Source organism: Quercus lobata, chromosome 5, assembly GCF_001633185.2.
Source record: "Quercus lobata isolate SW786 chromosome 5, ValleyOak3.0 Primary Assembly, whole genome shotgun sequence".
Classification (NCBI taxonomy): Eukaryota; Viridiplantae; Streptophyta; class Magnoliopsida; order Fagales; family Fagaceae; genus Quercus; species Quercus lobata.
Window position 1 is genome coordinate 89,367,071 of NC_044908.1, and position 22,680 is coordinate 89,389,750.

At 39.7% G+C, this 22,680-nt stretch overlaps 3 protein-coding genes across 3 annotated transcripts; 1 reads left to right on the plus strand and 2 right to left on the minus strand.

The window, feature by feature from the left end:
• The first annotated feature begins 4,307 nt into the window (after positions 1 to 4,307).
• On the plus strand, positions 4,308 to 7,292 carry LOC115988538 (probable glycerol-3-phosphate acyltransferase 3). Its single transcript, XM_031112110.1, has 2 exons — positions 4,308 to 5,042; positions 5,779 to 7,292. Exons 1-2 carry the CDS (start codon positions 4,338 to 4,340, stop codon positions 6,667 to 6,669), a joined length of 1,596 nt encoding a protein of 531 aa, XP_030967970.1. The 5' UTR covers positions 4,308 to 4,337; the 3' UTR covers positions 6,670 to 7,292.
• Positions 7,293 to 9,122: 1,830 nt separating this feature from the next.
• Positions 9,123 to 11,258, minus strand: LOC115991444. Its single transcript, XM_031115134.1, has 3 exons — positions 11,168 to 11,258; positions 10,222 to 10,811; positions 9,123 to 9,821 (listed from the first exon to the last, which is right to left on the minus strand). The coding sequence occupies exons 1-3, from the start codon at positions 11,256 to 11,258 to the stop codon at positions 9,123 to 9,125; spliced, it is 1,380 nt and encodes a 459-aa protein (XP_030970994.1).
• Positions 11,259 to 12,541: 1,283 nt separating this feature from the next.
• On the minus strand, positions 12,542 to 13,747 carry LOC115991445 (uncharacterized protein At4g02000-like). Its single transcript, XM_031115135.1, has one exon. It carries the CDS (start codon positions 13,745 to 13,747, stop codon positions 12,542 to 12,544), a length of 1,206 nt encoding a protein of 401 aa, XP_030970995.1.
• Between the last annotated feature and the right edge of the window lie 8,933 nt (positions 13,748 to 22,680).

The window sequence follows — 22,680 nt, forward strand, 5'->3', positions numbered from 1 at the left end:
GACTATTCCTTTTGGACCTTTGCAACACAGACAGCTGTTACTTTAATTAATCTAATGCCTACAGCTGTTCTGAACTGGCAATCTCCTTGGTCTAGGCTTTATTCCACTCCACCTGATTTGACTCATCTCAAAATTTTTGGTTGTGCTTGTTACCCCAATATTAGACCATATACTACTCATAAACTAGAATCTAGAACTAGGGAATGTATCTTTCTTGGTTATCCTACTCATTGTAAAGGATATCTTTGTCTTGATCCTCATACTAAACGGGTTTACACTTCTAGACATGTGTTTTTCAATGAGTCAAAATTTCCTAGCCCTTTACCTGTTACACCTGGTCCTACCACTTCTCATAACATTGTTACACCAACTTGGTTGTCCAATCAGCTTTTCTCCACTCTACCAATCACTCTTCCTTGCTTGGTTCTTATCCATCTTCTATTTCCCAGTCAACTCTTCCTACTGTGTCTCATCAGTCAAGTCATATTCCTGTGTCTTCATCTATTACAACTACTTCTTCATTATCAAATATTCTTTCTAATTCGACTATTCCTGTGTCTTCCTCCTTGTCTAGTTCTTTATCTGATCCCACACCTGCTTCAATACCAAATCCCCTACCTGATTCCTTACCTATCTCCTTACCTGATCCCATACCAACTCCTTTACCTGTTACTACTTCAAATGGTCATCCTATGCAAACCAGGTCCAAAAGTGGGATTACCAAGCCTATCTCCAAATTGTGTTATAAAGCCACTATTGACTACACATATACTGAACCACCTTCCTATAGGATTACTGCTAAATATCCTATGTGGTGTGAGGCTATGAATGCTGAATTTCAGGCTCTCCAAAGACAACAGACCTGGTCCCTTGTTCCTACTCCTCCTCATGTTAATTTGGTTGGATGTAAATGGGTGTTTAAGCTAAAGTTGGATAGTGATGGTACTATTTCTAGATACAAGGCCAGGCTGGTTGCTAAGGGCTTTCATCAGCAGGTAGGTGTGGATTTTCATGAGACATTTAGTCCTGTTATTAAACCTGCTACAGTGAGATTAGTTCTAGCTATTGCTGTGAGCTGTAAATGGGAATTGAGACAACTTGATGTGTCAAATGCTTTTCTTCATGGCTATCTCAAAGAAGAAGTCTATACGCATCAACTCCCATGATATATTGACTCTGCTCATCCAGATTATGTTTGTAAGTTACATAAGTCCCTTTATGGTCTTAAACAGGCACCCAGGGCATGGTTTGAATGGTTTGCATTTCATTTGCTTCATCTAGGCTTCATTGCTTCTATGGCAGATAGTTCCTTATTTGTTTACAGCTCAGCTCATACCATCATTTATCTTCTCTTGTATGTGGATGATATCATTGTTACTGACAATGATTCCACTCAAATTCACAATTTGATTATAGCTCTTGGTCAAGTGTTTGAGTTTAAGGATTTGGGGCCTCTTAATTACTTCTTGGGCATTCAAATTACTAGGACATCTCATGGTCTCACCTTCACACAGTCCAAGTATGCCTCTGATGTGCTTCACAGATTCAATATGGAAAATTCCAAGCCTACTAAAACACCCTCATGCCCTTCCACAAGGCTAGTTCCTCATGATGGAGTCACACTTTCTGATCCTACTCAGTACAGGAGCATGGTTGGTGCTCTACAATATCTAACCTTCACTCGTCCAAATATAGCTTTCAGTGTGCATCAATTATGTCAGTTCATGAGTCATCCTACCACTACACATTTTGAGGCTGCTAAATGTGTTCTCCGTTATATTAGAGGCACCTTAAATTTTGAGATTCTTTTACTCCAGGCCCATTAACTCTCACTGCATTTTCAGATTCAGATAGGGCTGGGGATCCTACAGATAGGCACTCTACTACAGGCTTGGTTGTTTTTCTTGGGCCTAATTCTATATCCTAGTCTGCTAAGAAGTAGAGTACTGTTTCTTGTTCATCAACAGAAGTTGGATATCGTGCTTTGGCTACCACAGCAGCTAAATTGTCTTGGTTACGTGCTTTATTTAAGGAGCTTCATATTTACCTCTCTCATATTCCAGTCATTTGGTGCGATAATGTTTCAGCCATTGCATTGTCTGCTAATCCAGTCTTCCATTCTCGCACCAAACATCTTGAGGTAGATTATCACTACACTCGTGAGAAGGTTCTTCGCAAACAATTACAAATTGGATTTTGTCAGTTTTTAGACCTCTTAAACAATTGATTAAACCTAAGTAATTAGCCAAGTTGTTACTTAGTCCAATTAAACAAGTCTAGGTTATCACAATAATAAAGATCAAATCATGCAAAGCAGCGGAAAATAAATAACACACGATATGATCACCCAGGAAACCAAACCGGTAAAAACTTGGGGAGGATTTGACCTAGCTATCCTCAAGGTAAACCTGAATCCACTATCTTGAAAGAATCGAAGTTCATACAAAAGGACTTACAAGCACCCCCGCTTGACTTCCTAATGCTACCAACCAGTAGAACTTACTGACATGACCACGTGCAAACTCCGAATCCACGGACTCCTTCTTTCTTGGATTCCCACCAACTACAAGCACCCCCGCTTGTGTATTCTTTAAGCTTTAATGGCAGCAATTGAATTGATCATCAAGGTGTAGAAAATATCTCCTCCTTGAAAACCCTAAATTTGTGTAAAGGAAAGCTCCTCTAGATCTCACAAGAGATTTACACAAACCGCAATATGAGCAACCTTTAAAGAGCCTTTGGGTACAAAACCCTAAAAATAAAAAGAGGCACAAGAGGCACTCTAATCTCTCTAAAAACAACTTCAAAAAACGTTCTAGGGTTTCCCTTATATATAGGAGAGTTTTACTTGAACCCTAATACATTTAAGTAGAGTTTGGGCTGAACTGGAACTCTGCAGAAAAATAAATCTGCACGTGGTTCGATTGATCGAGTCTAATTTTCAATCGATCGAGCCTTGCAGATTTAGTCCAATAAATTCTGCAATCACTCGATTCCAATTTCACAAATAAACATACTTTGAGCAAGCCTAAACCTAGACTCTATGTTTTGATCATGGTTTGCCAACGTAATACAAATTGAAGTTCTAATACATTAGTTCCTAATTTCTTAGAACCTAACAGATTTGTTTCAGGTCGAGATAATTTTGCAGATATTTTTACTAACTCCCTTTTTGCTCCTCTGTTTCATGTTATTCGTTCCAAACTTCTGGTTGACTCCTCCCCCATCAGTTTGAGAGGGGATGTTGAACACAGTCCTGCATATGTGAAGAAGAAGCCCAAGCCCAATGTTTCTGTGAAGAAGAAGCCCAAACATGAAGAAGAAGAATAGTAAACGCAACGTTTTGTTTTTAAGTAAAACGGTGCGTTTGGTTTTGTTAAATGGGATGTTGGATTAAGCACAAGTTTTAGCTGGTGGTTTAGCTTAACCGATTTAACAAACTTCCCCTTTTTCGAGGAGTTAGATCCGTATAATGTGGGAGGTTTAACTTAATTAATCTTGTGTACATAAAGTGCTCTGTGAGCCTTACTGATCATTATGTAATTCAGAATTGTCAATACAAGTTTCTAGACTCATCTTTTCTCTCTCTTTCTTCTTCTCTCTTTGACTTTCTCTCCCTTTCTCATGCTTTCTCTCAGTTTCTTAGATATTTTCTTTTCTGTGCATAGCCGTGATTGTTGACTAGTATTCACTATTACTTAGTTTGTGATACTGAGTTTTTCATCACAAATTAGCTTTTTAAATTGGATAACATTGTGAGACAACCCAAAATGTAATGCCTTTGATATAAATGAACAAAAATAATTTAACCCCCTCCGAATTTGTTGTAGAGAAAACAAAAACAAAAGAAAGAAGAAGGGAAAATCTATCTCTCTTATGTCATTTTAAATTTAAAATGCTCTCAAGGCATGTTAATAAACCATATTAAAAAAGTTTTGACATAATTTTTATGGAAAATATAAAGAACTGTTTGCTTTATCATTTTTTTATAAAATATTTTTAAAAATAGTTTCTAAATCAATACCTTTAAAATATTCTTTAACATTTCTCATTTAAGATTATCTTAAGTAATTTATGAAAAATTATGACTTTTATGCTTGCAAAAGCTACGACCGACGTACGTGATGGGGAAAAAAAATAGGACCAACATGGGCCATTCAAAAACACTTTTTAATTATAAAGCTGGATCTCATAGCAGACACAATGTGCCATTGTTGTAATAATATTGTAGACTAAGGGTTTTATTACATTTGCACTTCTATAAATTCATACTTTTGTTCTTATTACGACTCCATGTCCAAGTTACACCTACTAGTACTGTCACCAGACTCACCACTATGTCTAAGGCCTTTTTCTTCAAAACCCTTTTCTTATTTTTCAATCGCATTCTCTTTGGAAAAGTTAGTTTCCATAGAAATCTTAGCAACAACCATGCAACAACACAGCTTTTAAAATATCAAAAGTATCCTTCTCTTGCTCTTAGATCAGACCTCTCAAGCAAAACTTTGATCTTCAATGTGGAAGAAGTTTTGCTAAAATCCCCATCCTTGTTCCCATACTTCATGCTTGTGGCATTTGAAGCTGGGGGCTCCTTAAGGGCTATTGTTCTCTTTCTTTTATACCCTTTGATTTGTTTGGTAAGTAAAGAGATGGGCTTAAAAATTATGGTCATGGTTTGCTTCTTTGGGATCAAGAAAGAGAGATTTAAAGTTGGAAGAGCGGTTTTGCCAAAGTTTTACCTAGAAGATGTGGGCTTGGAGATCTTTGAGGTGTTGAAAAGAGGTGGGAAAAAAGTAGCTGTGAGTAAGTTGCCTCAAGTAATGGTTGAGGACTTCTTAAGAGAATATTTGGAGATTGATGTTGTTGTTGGGAGAGAGCTAAAGGTGTTTCATGGGTATTTTGTGGGACTAATCGAAGAGAAGAAGAAAGATATGATTTGGTTGGAGGAAATTCTTGTAAAGAATGTAGTGGACAGTAACATGATAGGCATAAGTGGCTTCAACATTTCACTTGATGATCACCAATTGTTCTCCCGATGCAAGGTATTTTTTCTTTTTTTTGAGTCAAAATGCATTTTTGGTCACTAAAAATGCATGAACAATTTTAGTACTTGAATTTTAAAACTATCGTGTTATTATTACAATAAATCAAACTTAAAGTGATAGTTTTTAATCACTAATACATCTTACAAAGTGGTGACATGTTAGTTTAGTTTGGTCATGTTATGTAAAGGAGTAAAAACCATCACTTCAGACTTTAAAATTTAAAGACAAAAATCAATCAGGACAAAAATCTTTCAATATCGATCCATTAAATATCAGAGTTATTTAGGGATACTAAAAATTGTACTACATAATTTTTACAAATTGATGTGTCACTAATTTAAAATTAAAAAAAGAAGAAAATTATACATTGATTTATTATAGAAATCCATTGTCCCATTCATTATATACCATGTCAAATTGTGAATCTTATTATATAGAATGTATATGGTGTCTTTAGTAAGTATTGTCCTAAGTATTAGAGCCAAACATTTTCTTTCAGAAGTAATGTTAGAGATATTATAATATTTTACATAATATATATTTACAATGAGATGTGTAATTGTCCCCAATAAAAAAAAAAAAAAAAAGCATTTATTTACTATATTATGGAAATCTACCAATCATATTGTCATGCTTGTTTATAAACTTTATATGATAAATTTATAATATTTTAAGAATTTGTCTTCCGTCCATATATACTGATTTAGCTACTTAAAATTGTTGCGATGATCAGGAAATTTATTTGGTTGGCAAAGCTGATAAGAGGAGCTGGCAAAGGCTACCAAAACAGAAATACCCCAAGCCACTAATCTTCCACGATGGTAGGTTGGCTATGAGACCAACCCCGCTGGATGCTGTAGCAATATTCATGTGGGCACCATTTGGGTTTATCTTAGCCATTTTCAGAATTCTTATCAGTAAATCACTGCCCACCAACATATCTACTCCTCTCAATGCCTTTACTGGGATGTACCTTACAACTACACTGCCCAAAAACTCTTATTCACTTTCAAATACAGAGAAAGGTAAAAAATCCAAAGGCCTTCTTTATGTTTGCAATCACAAAACACTTTTGGACCCAGTTTACTTGAATGTGATTCTAAACAAAAGTGTTACTGGGGTCACATATAGTGTAAGCAGAATTTCAGAGACGTTATCACCCATCAAAACCGTTCGATTATCGAGGAATCGCGATCAAGATGGTAGAATGGTTGAGAGTTTGTTGAATCAAGGGGATGTAGTTGTTTGCCCAGAAGGGACCACTTGTAGGGAACCCTATCTGTTAAGATTTAGTCCATTGTTTGCTGAATTGGGTGATGTTATAGTCCCAGTTGCAATTGACTCCCATGTCACCATGTTCTATGGTACAACTGCAAGTGGGCTTAAGTGTTTGGACCCACTCTTCTGCCTCATGAACCCTACACCAATGTACACCGTTCAGTTTCTTGAGAAGGTGTCTGGGTTATCCAAGTCTTGTAGTACTAGTAGTAATGGTGTGGTATCCAAGTTTGATGTGGCTAACCACGTGCAAAGTGAGATTGGGAAAGCTCTAGGGTTTGAGTGCACCAACCTTACAAGGAGAGACAAGTACTTGATTTTGGTAGGTAACGAAGGGAAAGTTTGAAAACTAGTTGATCACCAACTTAATAAATATGCATCCATTAATTTGGATGGGTCTGGATAAAATTATTAAAATCCCTACGTCTTCCTATCAGTGTTCAATTTTATGCTTTATATTGTTTTCATTTTTTTTTTCTTTAAAAAAAATATATATATATATATATATATATAAATATAAAATAAAATGACACATTGTATATTGTAATTAATGAAATATAAAATGAAACCCTAAGAGTGAGATTGACGATTTTTATTCTGCATTTGAAAAATTTTCTCACCTAAAAAGGTTCATTTGAAATAAGTGTAAGTTTTGGGATTTAAGGTTGATTGTGTACTCAACAGGCAGGCACATATGCATGCCTCCCGGCTCCCCCTCTTTAATTACAAAATGGTGGATTATCAAGCAACAAGTCAAGGCAGAAGTATATACAGTCTTCTTTATTGTTACTTTTTGTTTGTGTAATTTGTTGGTTTGTAACATTATGCAGCAATATTAAGGAAGCCACAACTATTATACCTACTGGTTCATTAGAGTGTTATTAATGTTGATGTTGATTTACTGGCTTAATTGATGCGACTTCTTCCATTAATTGTTTTTGTTGGTGGACATAAATATCATTAGCTGTATTAATAGGTCTTATATATGTCTTATGTTAGTTTAGGTCGATTTTCTTTCATCAAATTAGGAGTTTTTTTTAGTGTTCAACAATATTGATGTTGTAAATTCTATTTTTTTTTTTTTGAAAAAGTTGTAAATTCTAATTATTCAACTAGTAAAGATTTTGGCCATCAAATAAGAGATTTAAGATTCGTATCTCACTTATACAAAAAAAAAAAAAAAACAATTTATATCATCACCTTTTAATAAAGAATTAAAGAGTGTAATTAAGAAAGTATGTGTGTGTTTAGCAATTAGTTTGTTTCTAAAAAGAAAATGATAAAAAATTATACTAATTATATAGCGAATAATATAGATTCAAATCCTATATATCAATCTATTAAAAAATACTTTCTCAAAAAAAAAAAAAAATCTTTTAAAAAATACCTATTTTCTCTTAAACTACAAGCAGCTACATCTTATTTTGTGGATATGTTTTACTTTATCTAATATACTTTTACTATTTTTTATAATTAATTATGAGAAAAGATGAGGATGATAATTTTTTTTTTTTTTTGTTATCAGAAGATGACGAGGATGATATTATTTCAAGAGAAAAATGTTTTTGTTATTAGTGACTATACCTAGATCTCCATTTGGCCAGCTTGATCCAGCAATGCCAAGAAAAAGTTTAGGAAAAAAAAAATCAATGGTTTGGAATGGTTGATTGTATATAAATTTAATAATTTTGGACTATATTAACCGGTATTTTTAAGGTAATTATTAATAAATTAAAATATAAAAAATTTTAATATCACTTTTATAAAAAATATAAAATATTATAAAAAAATTAATTGTTTTATTGCCTCCTAATAGAATGTTTCAAAATATGGACTTCGGCGGAGGTAAGAAGTTCTGAAACGTATAAGATAAGCTACACCAGATAAGATAAGCTACACCAAATAAAGGCCAGCAAATTCTTTTAGATCGGAGTAGGACCCTCTATTTAAGTTCTGAAACTTCGAAATTTTCAGTAGATTGGTCCCCTCAAAAGTTCACATATCGTGGCATTTTGCTTTATTGTGAACGCGTACAATTGGAATTAATGAGCCATAATTACTTGCTTTTTTTTTTTTTTTTTTTTTTTTTGAGAGCCCCCCAAAGGGAAGAGGAGGAAAGTTAAATAACTGAGTTCAAATCAAAGTGGTACACATCAAGAATGTCATGAGGGACGTCCTCCATTCAAACAAGAAAATGGTTACAAATAGCACGTTTGGCTAATCTATGCGCTAAAAATTTCCTTGATGTCTAATATGATTAATAGAAACATTCCGAACAGAGGAGCTCAATAACTTTATGTCCTAAAGAATATGCCCATATTCAGAATTGAGCATAGAGTCACCATTTATAGCATGGATAATACCTTCTGCATCGCCTTCAACCACCAAGCTCTCAAAACCCAACTCTTTAGCAAATAAGAGAGCTCGGCGCACCGCTAACACTTCCACCATCTCGACCGAAGCCGGCAGTGGAATTTGTTATGAAAGAGCAGCCATAACAAGTCCGTGGTCATCACGGATTATAATGCCGAGACCTGCGGTATTCTTCTCAGAGAACAGAGCACCATCAAAATTAACTTTCACTGAGCCAATAGGAGGAGGGCGCCACCTGACTGATCTGGCAGTCCTTGGGATTGTTGCATGAGTGGGGCGAAGGATTTGGAATTCTCTAAGGGATTCGCTTGCCATTGTGTTGATCTTGGACAGTGGGGGAGTATCCTCACCGGCTCTTACTTTGTTTCTTCGCATCCATGACAGATAAGCCATCATAGCAAATAATTCAAAGCAGGAGTGATCCTGCTAAACTAGGTGGAGGATGTCAAGGAAATTTCTGTAGCTCTTGGAGGCGACCTGTAGTGCTTCGAATTGGTTTCTCCAAACCTCAGTTAGCAATGGGCAGGACCAGAGAGCGTGAACAGTATCCTCAGCCTCTTGATTGCATTGAGGGCAGAGAGTGTTAGTCAAAATCTTTCTTTTTGCCAGGTTCACCCGCGTTGGAAGGGAGTCGGATCTAGCACGCCATAAGAGATTTCTTATACGAGGAGGAACTTTCAACTTCCAAATTCCCTTCCAAACGGCTTTCATGGGGCTGGGATTCGAGGCGCTAGGCAGGTCAACTACTTCTTCTTCAAGCAGCATTTTATATCCTGATTTAACTGAATAATTCCCGTTATGATTTCTCGGCCAGAAAATAGAGTCTTTATTCCTGATAAAGCTTAAAGGGATACCTTGGATAACCTTGGCTTCAAAAGGCAGGAACAACCCTTCAATCTCCATGTCCCTCCAGTAGCGGAGGTTTTGGTCAATTAGAATATCCACTGTAGCATCCATGTTGATGTCCAACCTTGGAGAGAGCACTTTTCCAAAGTTTGACCCGGGAAACCAGTGGTCTTGGTAGATCTTGACACAGGAATCGTCACCAATCCTCCATCTCATGCCTTGCTTAATGACCTCACGACCTTTGAGGATGCTCTTCCAAGCAAAAGAGCCCTTACAATCCTTTACATCAAAAATAGACCCATGAGGAAAGAATTTAGATTTAAAATATCTAAAAAAGAGAGTATCTTGGCTGACCATTAATCTCCACACTTGTTTTGCCAACAATGCGTCATTGAATTTCTGCAGCTCACGAAAACCCATACCTCCTTCATGTTTAGGTCTGCACATTTTACTCCACTTGACCCAATCGATTTTCCTCCTTTCCCCACGATGACCCCACCAAAACTTGCGGATCGTAATCTCAATATCATGGCAAAGGGATTGAGAAAGTTTGAAACAACTCATTGAATATGCTAGAATGGCTTGGATTATTGCTTTTAAGAGAACCTCTCTTCTAGCTTGTGATAGGAGCTTTCCTTTCCAACCCCTAAATTTTTCCCAAACTCTCTCTTATATAAACATCAGGCTGGCCTTTTTGCCTCTCCCAATAAATGAGGGAAGGCCTAAGTATTTCGTACTGTTTAATCTCTGGAACTCCGAGCATATCAGTGATAGAAGTTTGAACCTCATGAAGGGTGACCTTGCTAAAGAACAAGGTTGTTTTGTCTTTATTAAGCTTTTGCCTCGAAGCTTCCTCAAAGATTCTAAGAAGGTCTTGGACATATTGGCATTCCTGAGTAGTAGCTTTGCAGAACAAAAGGCTATCGTCTGCAAAGAATAAATGAGTTAGCCTTGGACCACTTCTACAAATAGAAATGCCCCTAATGTGACCCTCAGAAGCCGCATGGCTAATCAGCCCATGAAGCCCCTCGGTGCAAAGGAGGAAGAGGTAGGGTGACAGGGGGTCACCTTGCCTAATGCCTCTGTTGGGGTGAATGGTTTCTGAAGGCTCACCGTTTATCAAAATCGAGTATGAAACGGTAGATATGCACTCCATCATTAGAGCTACCCATTTTTCATGAAAACCCATCTTTTTTAGAACACCCTCCAAAAAACCCCATTCGACTCTGTCATAGGCCTTGCTCATATCAAGCTTAAGGGCCATGAAACCTGATTTACCAGTTTGCTGATGTTTCATGTAATGTAACGTTTCAAAGGCCATAAGAATCTTGTCCGTAATAACTCTTCCAGCTTGGAATGCGCTTGGTTTTCAGAGTTGACAATAGGAAGCAATTTCTTCATTCTATTAGCAAGCACTTTAGAGAGCAATTTGTAAATAACGTTACAAAGGCTAATAGGCCTAAATTCTGAAATTTTTTCCGGGCTTTTAATCTTTGGAATAAGGGTCACATATGTATGGTTAAGATCAGATGGGATATGACAATTATTGAGAAAATCAAGAACAGCTTGAGAAATATCATCACCTACCACAGACTAGAAAGATTGAAAGAAAATAGGGAGCATACCGTCAGGGCCGGGCGCCGAGAGAGGCTTCATGTCCTTGAGAGCAGCTTCAACCTCTTCCCTTGTGAAGTTTTTTAGCAGCTCTGAATTCATCTTAGATGTAATTGATGGGGAAATAGTGTCCAAAATCGGCTATGTGGTTGGAGGTGTATGAGATGTGAACAAGTCTCTGTAGAAGTTAATAGCAATCTCAGTAATTTCTTCTTGGGACTTACACTAGACCCCCGCATTGTTTTTTAGACCCGTGATTCTATTTCTTCTAAACCTGTGGGAAGCTCTGTTGTGGAAGAAGCTAGTATTGCTGTCTCCAGATTTTAGGTACAAAGCCCTTGACCTTTGCTGCCACATCAAGTTTTCCTTATCAAGTAGATCGTTAATTTCACCTTTCAACACTTTGACAATCTCAAAATCTGCCCATAAAGCAGCCGCATATTCAGCCTGAGTCAGAAGTTTGTTCTTGTCTTCCAATTGCTTTCGGATACAGCCAAAAGTTTGTTTACTCCATTCCGTCAAATGATCCGCACACCGTTTTAATTTTTCTGAAACCAGCGACATGGATGCCAGATTTTCGGAAGCTCCCTATGCTGACTTAATGGAATCTCCACACCCTTGTTCTTTCATCCACATTTGCTCAAAGCGGAAAGGTTTGTTCTTACCCGAAGGTATACCTTCTGGTTTGATAAAAATTGGGTTGTGGTTATAAGAATTGGCTCTGATATGATTAACCCGAGTTGCTGGGTTTAAGGAAAGCCACGAAGCTGGGGAAAATGCACGGTCTAGCCTTTCAAGTACTAATCCACCCTGTCTTTTGCCTCTCCAGGTAAACTTGTGACCCACATAGCCTAAGTTGATAAGACCGCATTCGTCTACCACATCTTGAAAGGCAACCATCTTAGATTCTCTTCTAGGCACCCCACCTAGCTTTTCATGACCTCTCAATATTTCATTAAAGTCTCCAGCACAGACCCATGGGAGATCATACTACTGGTTAAGCCTTTGTAGTAGCTCCCAAGTTTGATGTTTGCCACCTGCTTCAGGGAAGCCATATATACCAGTGAACCTCAATGTGTCTTCCTTACCATTGTTAACAATGGCGTCAATGTGATTCAGAGAAGATGACACCACTTCAATATCTACTGAATTTTTCCAAAATAAGGCTAAATCGCCCGCCCTCGTGACCCGCTGAACTATCCATTTATCATCAAGATTTAGCTCATCACACAGATTCTCTAGCCTAGTTTCGTCTGCCCATGTTTCGGCTAAGAACACGATGGAGGGATCTTGTGCCTGCACTAATTTAGCAAGCTCCCGAACTGTACGCTGGTTCCTAAGCCCTCGTACGTTCCAACATAACCAACTCATGGCTCTTGGCGGGGCTAAGATTCAGCCACCGCCATTGGAGGAATCTTGTTGGTATCATACTGTATTATGACCAACCTGGGCTTTTGGATAGGACGATCATCCGTTGGAGAAGGTAGACTTCTTTTTCCACGAGTCATATAACAAATAGGTTCATTTCCTAGGCCTGCAAGCCGTGCCACCCTGGTCCACTTGGCTTGTTTCTCTATGTTGTGTGTTAGGCTTAATTTAGGTGTGCTAAGGGATGGGCCCTTACTAATGGGCTTTTGAGAGGCATCATAGGTCCGAATGGAACCAGAATTTTCTTTGGTTGAATTTTGACTAGAAGTCGTGGGAGCATTCTTATTCGTGTAGGGAAGGTCAAATCTCTGGATATCACGATCAATCTCATTTAATGTTTCCTCAAAACCCTCCTTACCTTTCTGAGAACCCGCCGATATTGGGATTGAGACTGGAAAAGGTGTGGCTGTAACAGAGGAGACAAAAGGGTTATCTACGTGTAATCCTTCCTCGAAACTCGCACCTTCCTTGCTAGGAGCAGTCTGTTTGTTTGGAGCCTTAGTATTGATCTGGACCGCCGGTGGTTGTTGTTCCCTTGTCGGCGAGCCTGGCCCTTGGGTTTTCTTCTTTATCTGATCTTCAAAGAAGCCCGGAACACGTATCATGTTTCTATTGGAAGAGACAACGGGTAGAGCTCGTATGCTTGAGTTGTATCTTTTTTTATCTGGTTCAAGGGTCCCTTCGTTATTGATCCAGAGTTCACAATCTTTGTCATCGAGGTCTAGGCGACCACACCAGTAGCATAGATTCGGCAGTCGTTCATACTTGAAAGAAACCCAGGTTTTCTTTTTGTTCTCCAGGGTGACTACTCTGCCCCGGCAGATGGGTTGAGTCACATCCACAACAACTCTAACTCTAATAAAGCCTTCCCCACCAGACTCTGCATTATCCTTTGTACTTACAACTTGTCCCGCTGTTGTACTAATTTCCTTTGCTGTCTCCCTATCCAAATAGTTGGGCGGGATGTTGTGAACTTGTATCCAGAAGGTAGATTCCTGCAGTTTAAGGTTCTCTAGTGAGGTGTCTTGACTGAATCGCTGGAGCACCACTAAGTGCTTGTCGAAACTCCAAGGTTCCTGTTGTAAAAATCCGATCAACATCGGTTTTATTGTCGAAATTAAAGAGGAGTTTGTGCTCCCCAAGATTTTTAATGCTGAACCCATTTCTAGACCTCCATATGGGTTTAAACGTCCTAGCCACTGCATCAATGTTTAATGTACGTTTTGTTAAAAACTTGGCCACTATTGAGAACTCTTCCATTGGTTTTTCCATTGTAGTTTCAGATCGTTCCCCTCCCTGTTCGAGAGGGATAAGATGTCCCAAGCCTCTGTGATCTCATCCATATTGATGGGAAATGCCAATCGAAGAGAGGCAAAGAAATGGAAGAGAGAAGAGGGGGGGGGGGGGAAGAGATAAATGGGGCCACTCGCTGTTTCCCAGAACCCCTAAGAAAAAACCCACTAGCCCTAGTAGTAACTTGTTACCATAGGGAACACGACAGCCTCACTGGGGAGGGACTATAATTCGACTGCTACGGGGAGAGTGTCTGGAAAAAGACCAAACCCTTTGAACATGCAACGGAGAAGCAAAGATGAATGGCCTATTTGGTTGTGGTGTTTAAACAATAGTTTTCATTGCAATACATATTTTTACAATATTTTTTACTTATATATATTTTCATAATACTTAAACAACATTACTAGAATAACATTACCAAATGGCCTCAAATTTTTCCATCCAATCAGCTTTCTATTTTTATGGATTTCGGTAGAGGTAAGAAGAAAGAATACTTGAATTATTCATTAATGACTTACCCTTTTGTCTTTTTCTTGGAGAGAGATACGTAATTGGAAAGACAAACAATTGATGAAATTTTGGCTACGGTTAAATAAATTTGTTAAATATAATTGTTTTTATCTATATTTTTTTTAAATTCTTTATTTTAGTATAAGATAAAATTTAGTTACAAAATTAGTTGTAGTCTTAAACTACAACCTTATTCAATATCATTAACATTATAATATATTTCGAAAATCTAACAGTTGAATTACATGTTCTTTATGTTCTTAATATACATGTCAAATTTTGTGCCAATCGAATATTATTTATTATATAACCCATAAGATTATATTTTATGCATAATTTTAAACAACAAAAACTTGCAATTTAAACAATTTATTAATAACATAGCTATTGATATTTAATTTTCTAGAAATCTATAAGCATGGAGGATATAAGAAGAAAATGTAATCCAATAGTGAATTTGTCAAAACTCATCTCTAATAAAAAGATATTGAGTAATGTTGTAGTCTTAGACTATAACCAATTTTGAAACTAAATTTTGTCCTTTAGCATATACTACTTTACATAGTTTAGTAAAATTAGTAGAAGTAGTGTCAGTTAAGTTACAAATCTTCTAGTGAAACACAGTGGTAAAACATGACAGTCAACGACTGAGATTTTGCAGAAGCCCAAGTACTTAAGAGAGGAGTTTCAAACAGCTAACTTCAAGCTGGCTTGCCATGAAACTAGCGATACAATGCAGTGGATACCCCCAGCCCAATCTTGGTATAAGATTAATACTGATAGGGCTACTTTTGTTGATACATAGTCTACAGGAGTTGGGGTTATTATTCGGGACTACAAAAGGCAAGTAGAGGCAGCCCTAAGCAATAACTTAACAATCCCACTGGGTCCTATATATGGAGATTGAAGCAAAAACATTGGAGGAGGGGTTCTTTTTGCTTGGGTCCTATGTGGCTTTTGAGAGTGACTCCAACATAGTTATTGATGCGTTAATTGGAACTAGTGAAGCTCCGGTTGCTATTGACAATATTATAGGAGGGATTAGAGCAAAATTGCAAAATTTTAGATGTGTGGAAATTTCTTATGTTAAGCAAGATGGCAATCGTCCAGCTCACCTTTTGGCTTAGTATGCCAAATATTTAGATAGTTATCAAACTTGGATAGAGGAAAACCTTGATATGGTTGACTTGGCTTTGGCTCATGATGTATTATGTTTATCTTCTTCTTAATAAAGCTATGGTCTTTTTATCAAAAAAATAAAATAAATAAATAAGTTACAAATCTCCTAACTAGTTGTAGTGGGCCTTTTGTGGTTAAAGTGGGCTGGGCTGCCTCCTACGGTATTGGGCCCAAGTATTCTGAGTAAGGGAGTTGAGATCGGTCCAACTGCAACTCAATTTGGTCCGGCTTGTGCGCAAACTATGCCTCGTCTGCCAGGAGCACGCTTACGGCGGGCAGAACTGTTTCAGATGGATTGCGGTAGCCAGATATGATAATAACAAGATAAAATAAAGTACTTTGACATTTTTATTAAGGTAAACAGATAATCCCTACTCAAGAAAAAGATAATTACAGTTTAACAACACTTATTTTATAAGAAAAGTAAGGGAAATAGAGGGGTAGTATATGAGTTGATTGAGAGAGGAAATAAATCAAATCAAGTTTGATCCATAGGACCAAAACCAAAGAGGGAAGAACGCCTCTTCTCAAAGTGAATAATATCTTAGGGAGATCCTGCCATGGAAATTAATCACTTTAAGGGAAGCGAACTTGAATGGTTGGTACACAAGAACACTCTTTGTTTCCGGCAGAGAGCAAGATTTTGAGAGGGAGAGAGGGAATCAACCTATTGGTGTATGCCTGCCGTTCTAACTCTCTATCTTTTTCTTTCCTTCTTTTCTAATATTCCCCTTTTCTTATCTTTTTCTTTCTACTTTTTTTTTTAATCCTTGTTTTCTATTTCTTGGTTTTCAAGTTTTCAATACTGTGGTGTTTTTCGTCCTTTTTTTTTTGCACACGGCAAGGGCCTCTTTATAATGCCTATCGTGACTGGATTTTACTATTTTAACCCTTAACCACTTTTTTCTGGTGTGGGTGTACCTGCCGACCACCACTGGTCCATCTGTGTGCCACTCCCCATCGCCAGACAAAAGAAAGCTATTTTGTTTGTTTGTCTGCCTGGCACCCTTTCCTGCTACGGTGTGGGTGCCTTCTCTCTCCCTATCCCTCATGGCATGCACCTAGTGGTTTTGAGTTTAATTTTGCCCCTTTGGGTGGTATGTCATCCTAGCAGGACACTTGCCCCAAAACAGCCCTAGTAGGAACCTCAAAATAGGTTTTCCCCTCTTCCCACTGTCAAACCATGCCCTTTTACCTCTAACCCATGACCTCACCGTGCCCTGTATTGGCAGGGTACAAGCTGGTGAGGTCTGGGCCTTGCACGTGCCTCTCTTCCATGTATGTCCAAAGTTGCCTGTTGCTTATGCGTCTGCCGTGGTTGGCCTGCACAGTCTGCCGTCCGTTCTTGACCATTTTCTGGTTTCCCTTTCCTTTTATGGCTTGCCCTATTCAGGACTGGGCCTTGCTTGATGGTGGGCTTTGCTTTTTCTTCAGCCTACCCTTTTTCCTGCTACCATCTCCTACCATACCGCTCTATCATTCTTGCTGCGAAGTTGTTTTGCCTTAATCTGGCTGGGCCTCTTTGGGCTTGTTGTTTATTCTTCTCCTAATGACCCAGCAAGGCCATTGGTTCTTTTGTTACATCACTGGCGGGCTCCTGTGTCCCATTTGTTTTCCCTTGGGCATCTCGGGCCCGTTTTCTTCCCTTGGGCTACCTCAGCCCTTTTCTTATCTTTGCATCACCATGGGCTTTTACTGAATTCTTTGGGCTTCCTCGGCCCAATTTACATTATTCCTCATCCTTGGGGTTCATGGGCTTGCCATCAACCCCTTACTTTCTTTGCTTTCATTACTTTAGGCCTGCCGTGACCCATTCTCACTTTTCCACATCATATATTGCCCAAGGTTTACTTTTTCTCTTTTTTCGGGTCCTTTAAGCCCATTTACCTCCTCAAGGCCCATTTTTTTATCTCATGGGCTTGTGATCCATTATTCCTGCCGCTTGGGCTTAATGGTTTTTTTTATCCGTTTGCCAACTCTTTTCTGTCCGTGTTGCTAGGCTTCTCCCTTCCCCTTGGGCTTTCGAAATGTCCATCAACATTTAGCCCCCTGAACATATGAAGCGTTCCTGTGGTTCATATGTGAATAAAAACTTTTCTGCCCTTTCTGTCTTTCCATCTTCTTTTCTTTCGCAAGCTTTTTGAAAAGTGGTCCCTACCTTACACACACACATACATTCATATATATATATATATATATATATATATATTTCTGCTGTGAATAGTGTTGTCTCTTCGAATTTCCCAATTTGGCAGTTATTTTGAAACACAGCTGTCGTTTCATTAATTTTATCCTCTTTCTGATGGCTGACTAGTCGCCTCCTTTCGTGCAGGCATTAATGACTTGGGTATTTAAGAAGGAGTCCCTCTGTAATCCAAACACAAACTCCTTCCTTCTTTCCAGAATTCTCTTTCCTTTTTCCCTTTCTTCTCCGTTTCCTTTTCCTCAAACACCCCATACATCTTCTTCGATCAAATTCCTGCACAATGACACCGGCGAAAAGCCAAAGCTCCTCCCATCGTAAAGGAAAAGAAGTTATCTCTAATCCTCCCGCCGCACGTGGCATAGATGAGGAGGCGGTGTACTCCAAGTTGGACCACTCCAATGAGGAAGAAACGGAGCATGACCCAAATAGTGAGTATACTCCACTTATTGATCCCTGGTACGACATTCATCCCCATTTCCTAAAGATTCCCGGCGATTATGCGCCGCCGCCGCCGGGCCGTGTGTGGCTCGCTCTTTGCCGGTGAAATACGAACATTTCTTGGGCTCCGTTGGCCTCTTCGATCCCCGATCTAGTCATTCGCCAGGGTATTTAGCTCCCCATGCCCATCCATTTCGAGTTTGGGTCGGGTGCCACCTTGGGTTGGAGAGAATGGGTGGACAATGAGTTATCTGAAACCAGCTTCATGGGGTTGTTACAACGGGCTGGTGTTTTGAAAGCCATAGTTTCATCTCGCTGCTTGTCCAACTTTCAAGACCTCTTCAACCTTCGTCACTTGGTCCGCCAGTGGTGTACCACGACCTATACCTTTTTCTTTTCCTGCGGTGAGGTCACCGTGACCTTAGAAGATGTGGCCAACCAATTACTCCTGCCTATCCTTGGAGACGTTGATCCTGCCACCTTAGAGCTTTCCCCGAAAGAAGAGGCCATGGAAGCTGAGTTGAAGAAAAGGATGAGCGGGAACGCCAAATTGTCTTACTGGGTTAGTTCTTCTTCTAAATTTTCTGAGTTTGCCCGCTGTGTGGTTTTTGTTGTGTTTTGGCTTTGCAAGTTTGTTTTTGGGTCCCACCCTCATTACGCCGTGAAAACCTTATATTTCCGTTTGGCCATTAAGATTTCTGCTGGGGTTAGTCTACCATTGGCTCCTATGTTCTTGGGGTATCTGTATGTTCAACTGGACATCCTGTGGAGTGATGAGAGCTAAGCAGGCTCTTGTCATATAGTCACCTCCTTTGTTCATAGTACTATTTTTCAATACCTGCTGTACGAGCATTGTGCTAAGCATTTGTCGAAGTGTAGGCCCTCTAATTTCACTAGAGATAAGTACCAGTCGTGTCCGCAAGCCATTACTAATTTTTGTGGCAGATTTGAGTCAGACTTTCCATTGGCCTTTCGCTGGGTAGGCTTGAAACCAATTGACCATTCTACTGTTGAATCCTTTGATCAAGGCATCAGATTTTCTTGGAGAGCTTACAGAAAATTGGGTGCTGGTTATACGTGTGTAGATTTTGCTATGGGTTTGTTTGTTGACACTGCCGGGACTACCACTCCCTTGACCGGTTTTGCTGAGACCGAATCACTTAGTGGCCACCAATGCTTGGTGGCTGCCTTATTTGGCTGACAAAGGGAATAGATTTGTTCATTATCCTGCCAACCAGGTGAGAAGGCAGTTTGGACTAGATCAGGACATCCCCGATGAACTTTCTTTTCTTATGGAGTCCCTTACCTCTGTCCGACCTTTTCTGCAGTCCATTGCCTTTGAATTTTGGAGTCAGCGTTTTACTGCAGTCACCGTTCCGGGCTCACTGAGGGAAGGTCTTTGTACCCCTGCCATGCATGGATATTGGCAGGCCGTGATGACTTCGTTTGAAAAAGAGTTGATAGGTAGTCGTGGCTTCTCCCTCGCTCCTCATGATGGGCTTAGCGCAATTATCTCAGTTATTCCTCGGTTGCTTTTGCCTTCCAAGTTTGTGTTAGCGTATGCCAGGAAGCAGAATCAGTCTGCTATCTTTAAGTGGGACGAGGAGAAAAGAGGGTGGCATTGGCACCCTGGTGATTATCCTCCGGGCTGGGAGAATAAAGTTAAAGTGACGAATATTTCTATGCTGAGTAAGAAAGCTCCTGCCAAGCTTAAGTCTGTAAGCAAGCCTAAACTTGCCACTCCACGGCCATCTACGAATGGTCCCCCTTCTAGCAGAACACGAGGCAGCAAGAGAAAGTTAGCCTCTCACCCTGCGTTTGCTACTGAGCGGAGAGTAAGTTGCTTCTAATTCTGCTTTGTCTTTTATATACTTTTGACTTTCCTGCAGCTACTCCTGACATGTGTGCTGACTTTTCTTTTTTAACCTTATCTTTTGTTCTCTTTTCCCTTTGCAGTCCAAGCACAAGGAGGATGCATCAGTCACCCAACCCATTTTGCTTGATGAACCTGAGTTCGAGGTACATCTCCTTTTCTTTTCTTCTTCCTTCTTTTTTTTTTCTTTGCACGTATTTCATCTGCCACATGCTCTTGTTTGACTCATCTGCTTAAAAGTTCCTTTGATCTTCACATCTTTTTCCTTTCGTCTTCTAGGATGAGCCCGAGCCTCTTTCTATATACCACCCTACGGCCGAGGAGCTTTCTGCCTCCAAGGGTGCACCTATGGGAGGCTTTTTTGATGGGGTCGACGTAGTATTTGTAACACTTGCCCCTTCTGCTACTGCACCCGGAGTTCCTGCTGAGGTTCCTAGCCTTTCCACTGAGCCAGTACCCATAGACGAGGGTACTCATACTGGGAAGGTTAGTGGGGCAACTCCTGTTCCTGCCGAGACACACTCTCCCCAAAATGTGGTCACTTCTCCTGCTACTGTTCAGATCGAGGCTGCTTCTCTTGCCACACCCCTTGTCATCTTCACCAGTGACCCCTTCGTAGCTCTATCCCAGGCTGCGAAGGATGGTTCTTCACTGGTAGTTACTCCCTCTTCCATTCCCAACTCTACCACACGTGGTTCTGATGTGGACTTGTCCTCCGAGGGGTCTGAGGACGTCCTTGAGGATTTGGACGATGAACCTGTGTTGAATAAGATGATTTCTGACTCTAACAACGAGGAGGATGTCCCCCCGAGATCGAATTCATGGGTATGTGTCTTTCTCCCTTTTTATTTTTTATTTTTGGCTAAGTCCATTCCTCCCCCTTTTTTGTCATCTCTTCCTTAGGCGTATGTACCTGCGTCTCCCCTTTGCAGCAATTCCGTTTAATTTGTATGTCTATTTCCGTATTTTGTAGAGACTTTTGAGGGGCCAGGGGTCGTAACAGACGTAGATATGCCTCCAGCCACTGCTCCTGCCACACCCATAGCACTTGTTTCTACTATTCCCACAGTGCCCGTTTCTGCCGTACCTTCTGTACCTATTTCTACCGTTCCCATAGCTTCCATTTTCACGGGTCCTGGTGAGTTTCTCGGCTCCTCCCTTATTTTCTTTCTTGCAAGTTTATTGCTCCTAACTTATGGTTTCTCATCTCATGCTCCTTGTTAGGTCTGTCGCCTACTGTCCCTTCTTAGTTTGAGGTGGGTAGCAGTTTTGCCACAGTTCTAGACCCCGTGGGTGAGGCCGCAACTTTTTTTGTACATTTTGATCAGCCTGAGATTAACGACCTCGATCCTGCAGACTTTTGGGGTTCCGGCCCTCCTTATGTGGACTTCTATGGCTTCAGGGTTCCCCAGGATTGCGTTTTTCACTTAGAGGCAGTTTTCAGTAGCTGGGGGACTTTATACAGGGATTCTGTCTTGGTCGTTCTATCAGGGAGCATTTCTTGAAATTGTGGGAAGCGTAATGAATGATATTGAACATAACTTTGTTGATACCGTCTCTTTAGAGAGGATCCTGCAGTGGAGGGCTGCTGTTCAGGAGCTGATCAGTGTGGGTTTTGCTGTGGAGTTCATCCTAGACCATCTCCGTAACATTGCCTGAGCCTTTTTCATGAAAAAAATTCAACTTGCTATAGATGCTATTGACACACGGATTGAGACTTTGAAGAAGGAGGTGGCAGATTTGGAGGGTTGTCGTGAGCGCCTTCTTGCTAGCATTGGTGGGTCCAGCTGCTTTGGAGACTAGCCTCTTATCTCTGGGCTTCGTTGATATAGTTTCCCCCTTTTTTTGTTCTTTTCCTTCTTTTACTACCCCGCCTTAGTACACTTCATCTACATACTTCCTTTTTTATAGCACTTATTTGGCTAATTTGGCATAGTTGCCACCTTTTGAGTTTGTAACTCTTAAAATGTTACACTTGTTTGCTATTTATGCTATTACTTATGACATGGAATGCTTTTTATAATACTTCATGTCCTTTTCATTGTGTACTCATAAAAGCATGTTAGGAAACTTGTCTGTGACATGGTCACTTAAAGGAAAAAAAAAAAAGAAAAAAGAAAAAGAAAAAAAAAAGAACAAAAGGTAAACCTTGAACTCATTGAATGAAATGGACAACTACAGAACCTTAACTTAGGCATAATAACGCTTTAGCCATTTCCCATTGATGGGATCCATTAGGTCCTTGCCATCCATCTGGGCTAGACGATAATACCCACTCGGGTGTGTCTCTCTTATCACGAGAGGTCTCTCCCATTTTGGTACAAACTTAGATGGTCCTGTCATATCTCACCTAACATAGTCTGCCACTTTTAGCACAAGTTGTCCTTCTGCGAACACCTTTTCTTTAGTCATCCTGTCATAGGCTTCTATCATCTTTTGTCTATATCTGTGGCTACGCTCTTGGGCTTCCTCCCTTCTTTCATCAAGTCCTTCTAGATTTTCACACCTTTCTGCCGTAAAGGCTTCTTCCTCTTTTTCGTTCCCTTGCATCTACATAACTCTCAAAGATGGAGTCATCACTTCTGCTGGGCTTA

Coding starts and splice junctions, on each gene's coding strand:
- LOC115991444 (XM_031115134.1), bottom strand. CDS start 11,258: ATGAATTCAGAGCTGCTAAAAAACTTCACAAGGGAAGAGGTTGAAGCT. Junction 10,812..11,167: donor CTCGGCGCCCGGCCCTGACG/GTATGCTCCCTA, acceptor CTGGTAAATCAG/GTTTCATGGCCCTTAAGCTT. Junction 9,822..10,221: donor GGCAAAAAGGCCAGCCTGAT/GTTTATATAAGA, acceptor TTTGATGTAAAG/GATTGTAAGGGCTCTTTTGC.
- LOC115988538 (XM_031112110.1), top strand. CDS start 4,338: ATGTCTAAGGCCTTTTTCTTCAAAACCCTTTTCTTATTTTTCAATCGC. Junction 5,043..5,778: donor AATTGTTCTCCCGATGCAAG/GTATTTTTTCTT, acceptor TGCGATGATCAG/GAAATTTATTTGGTTGGCAA.
- LOC115991445 (XM_031115135.1), bottom strand. CDS start 13,747: ATGGGTTCAGCATTAAAAATCTTGGGGAGCACAAACTCCTCTTTAATT.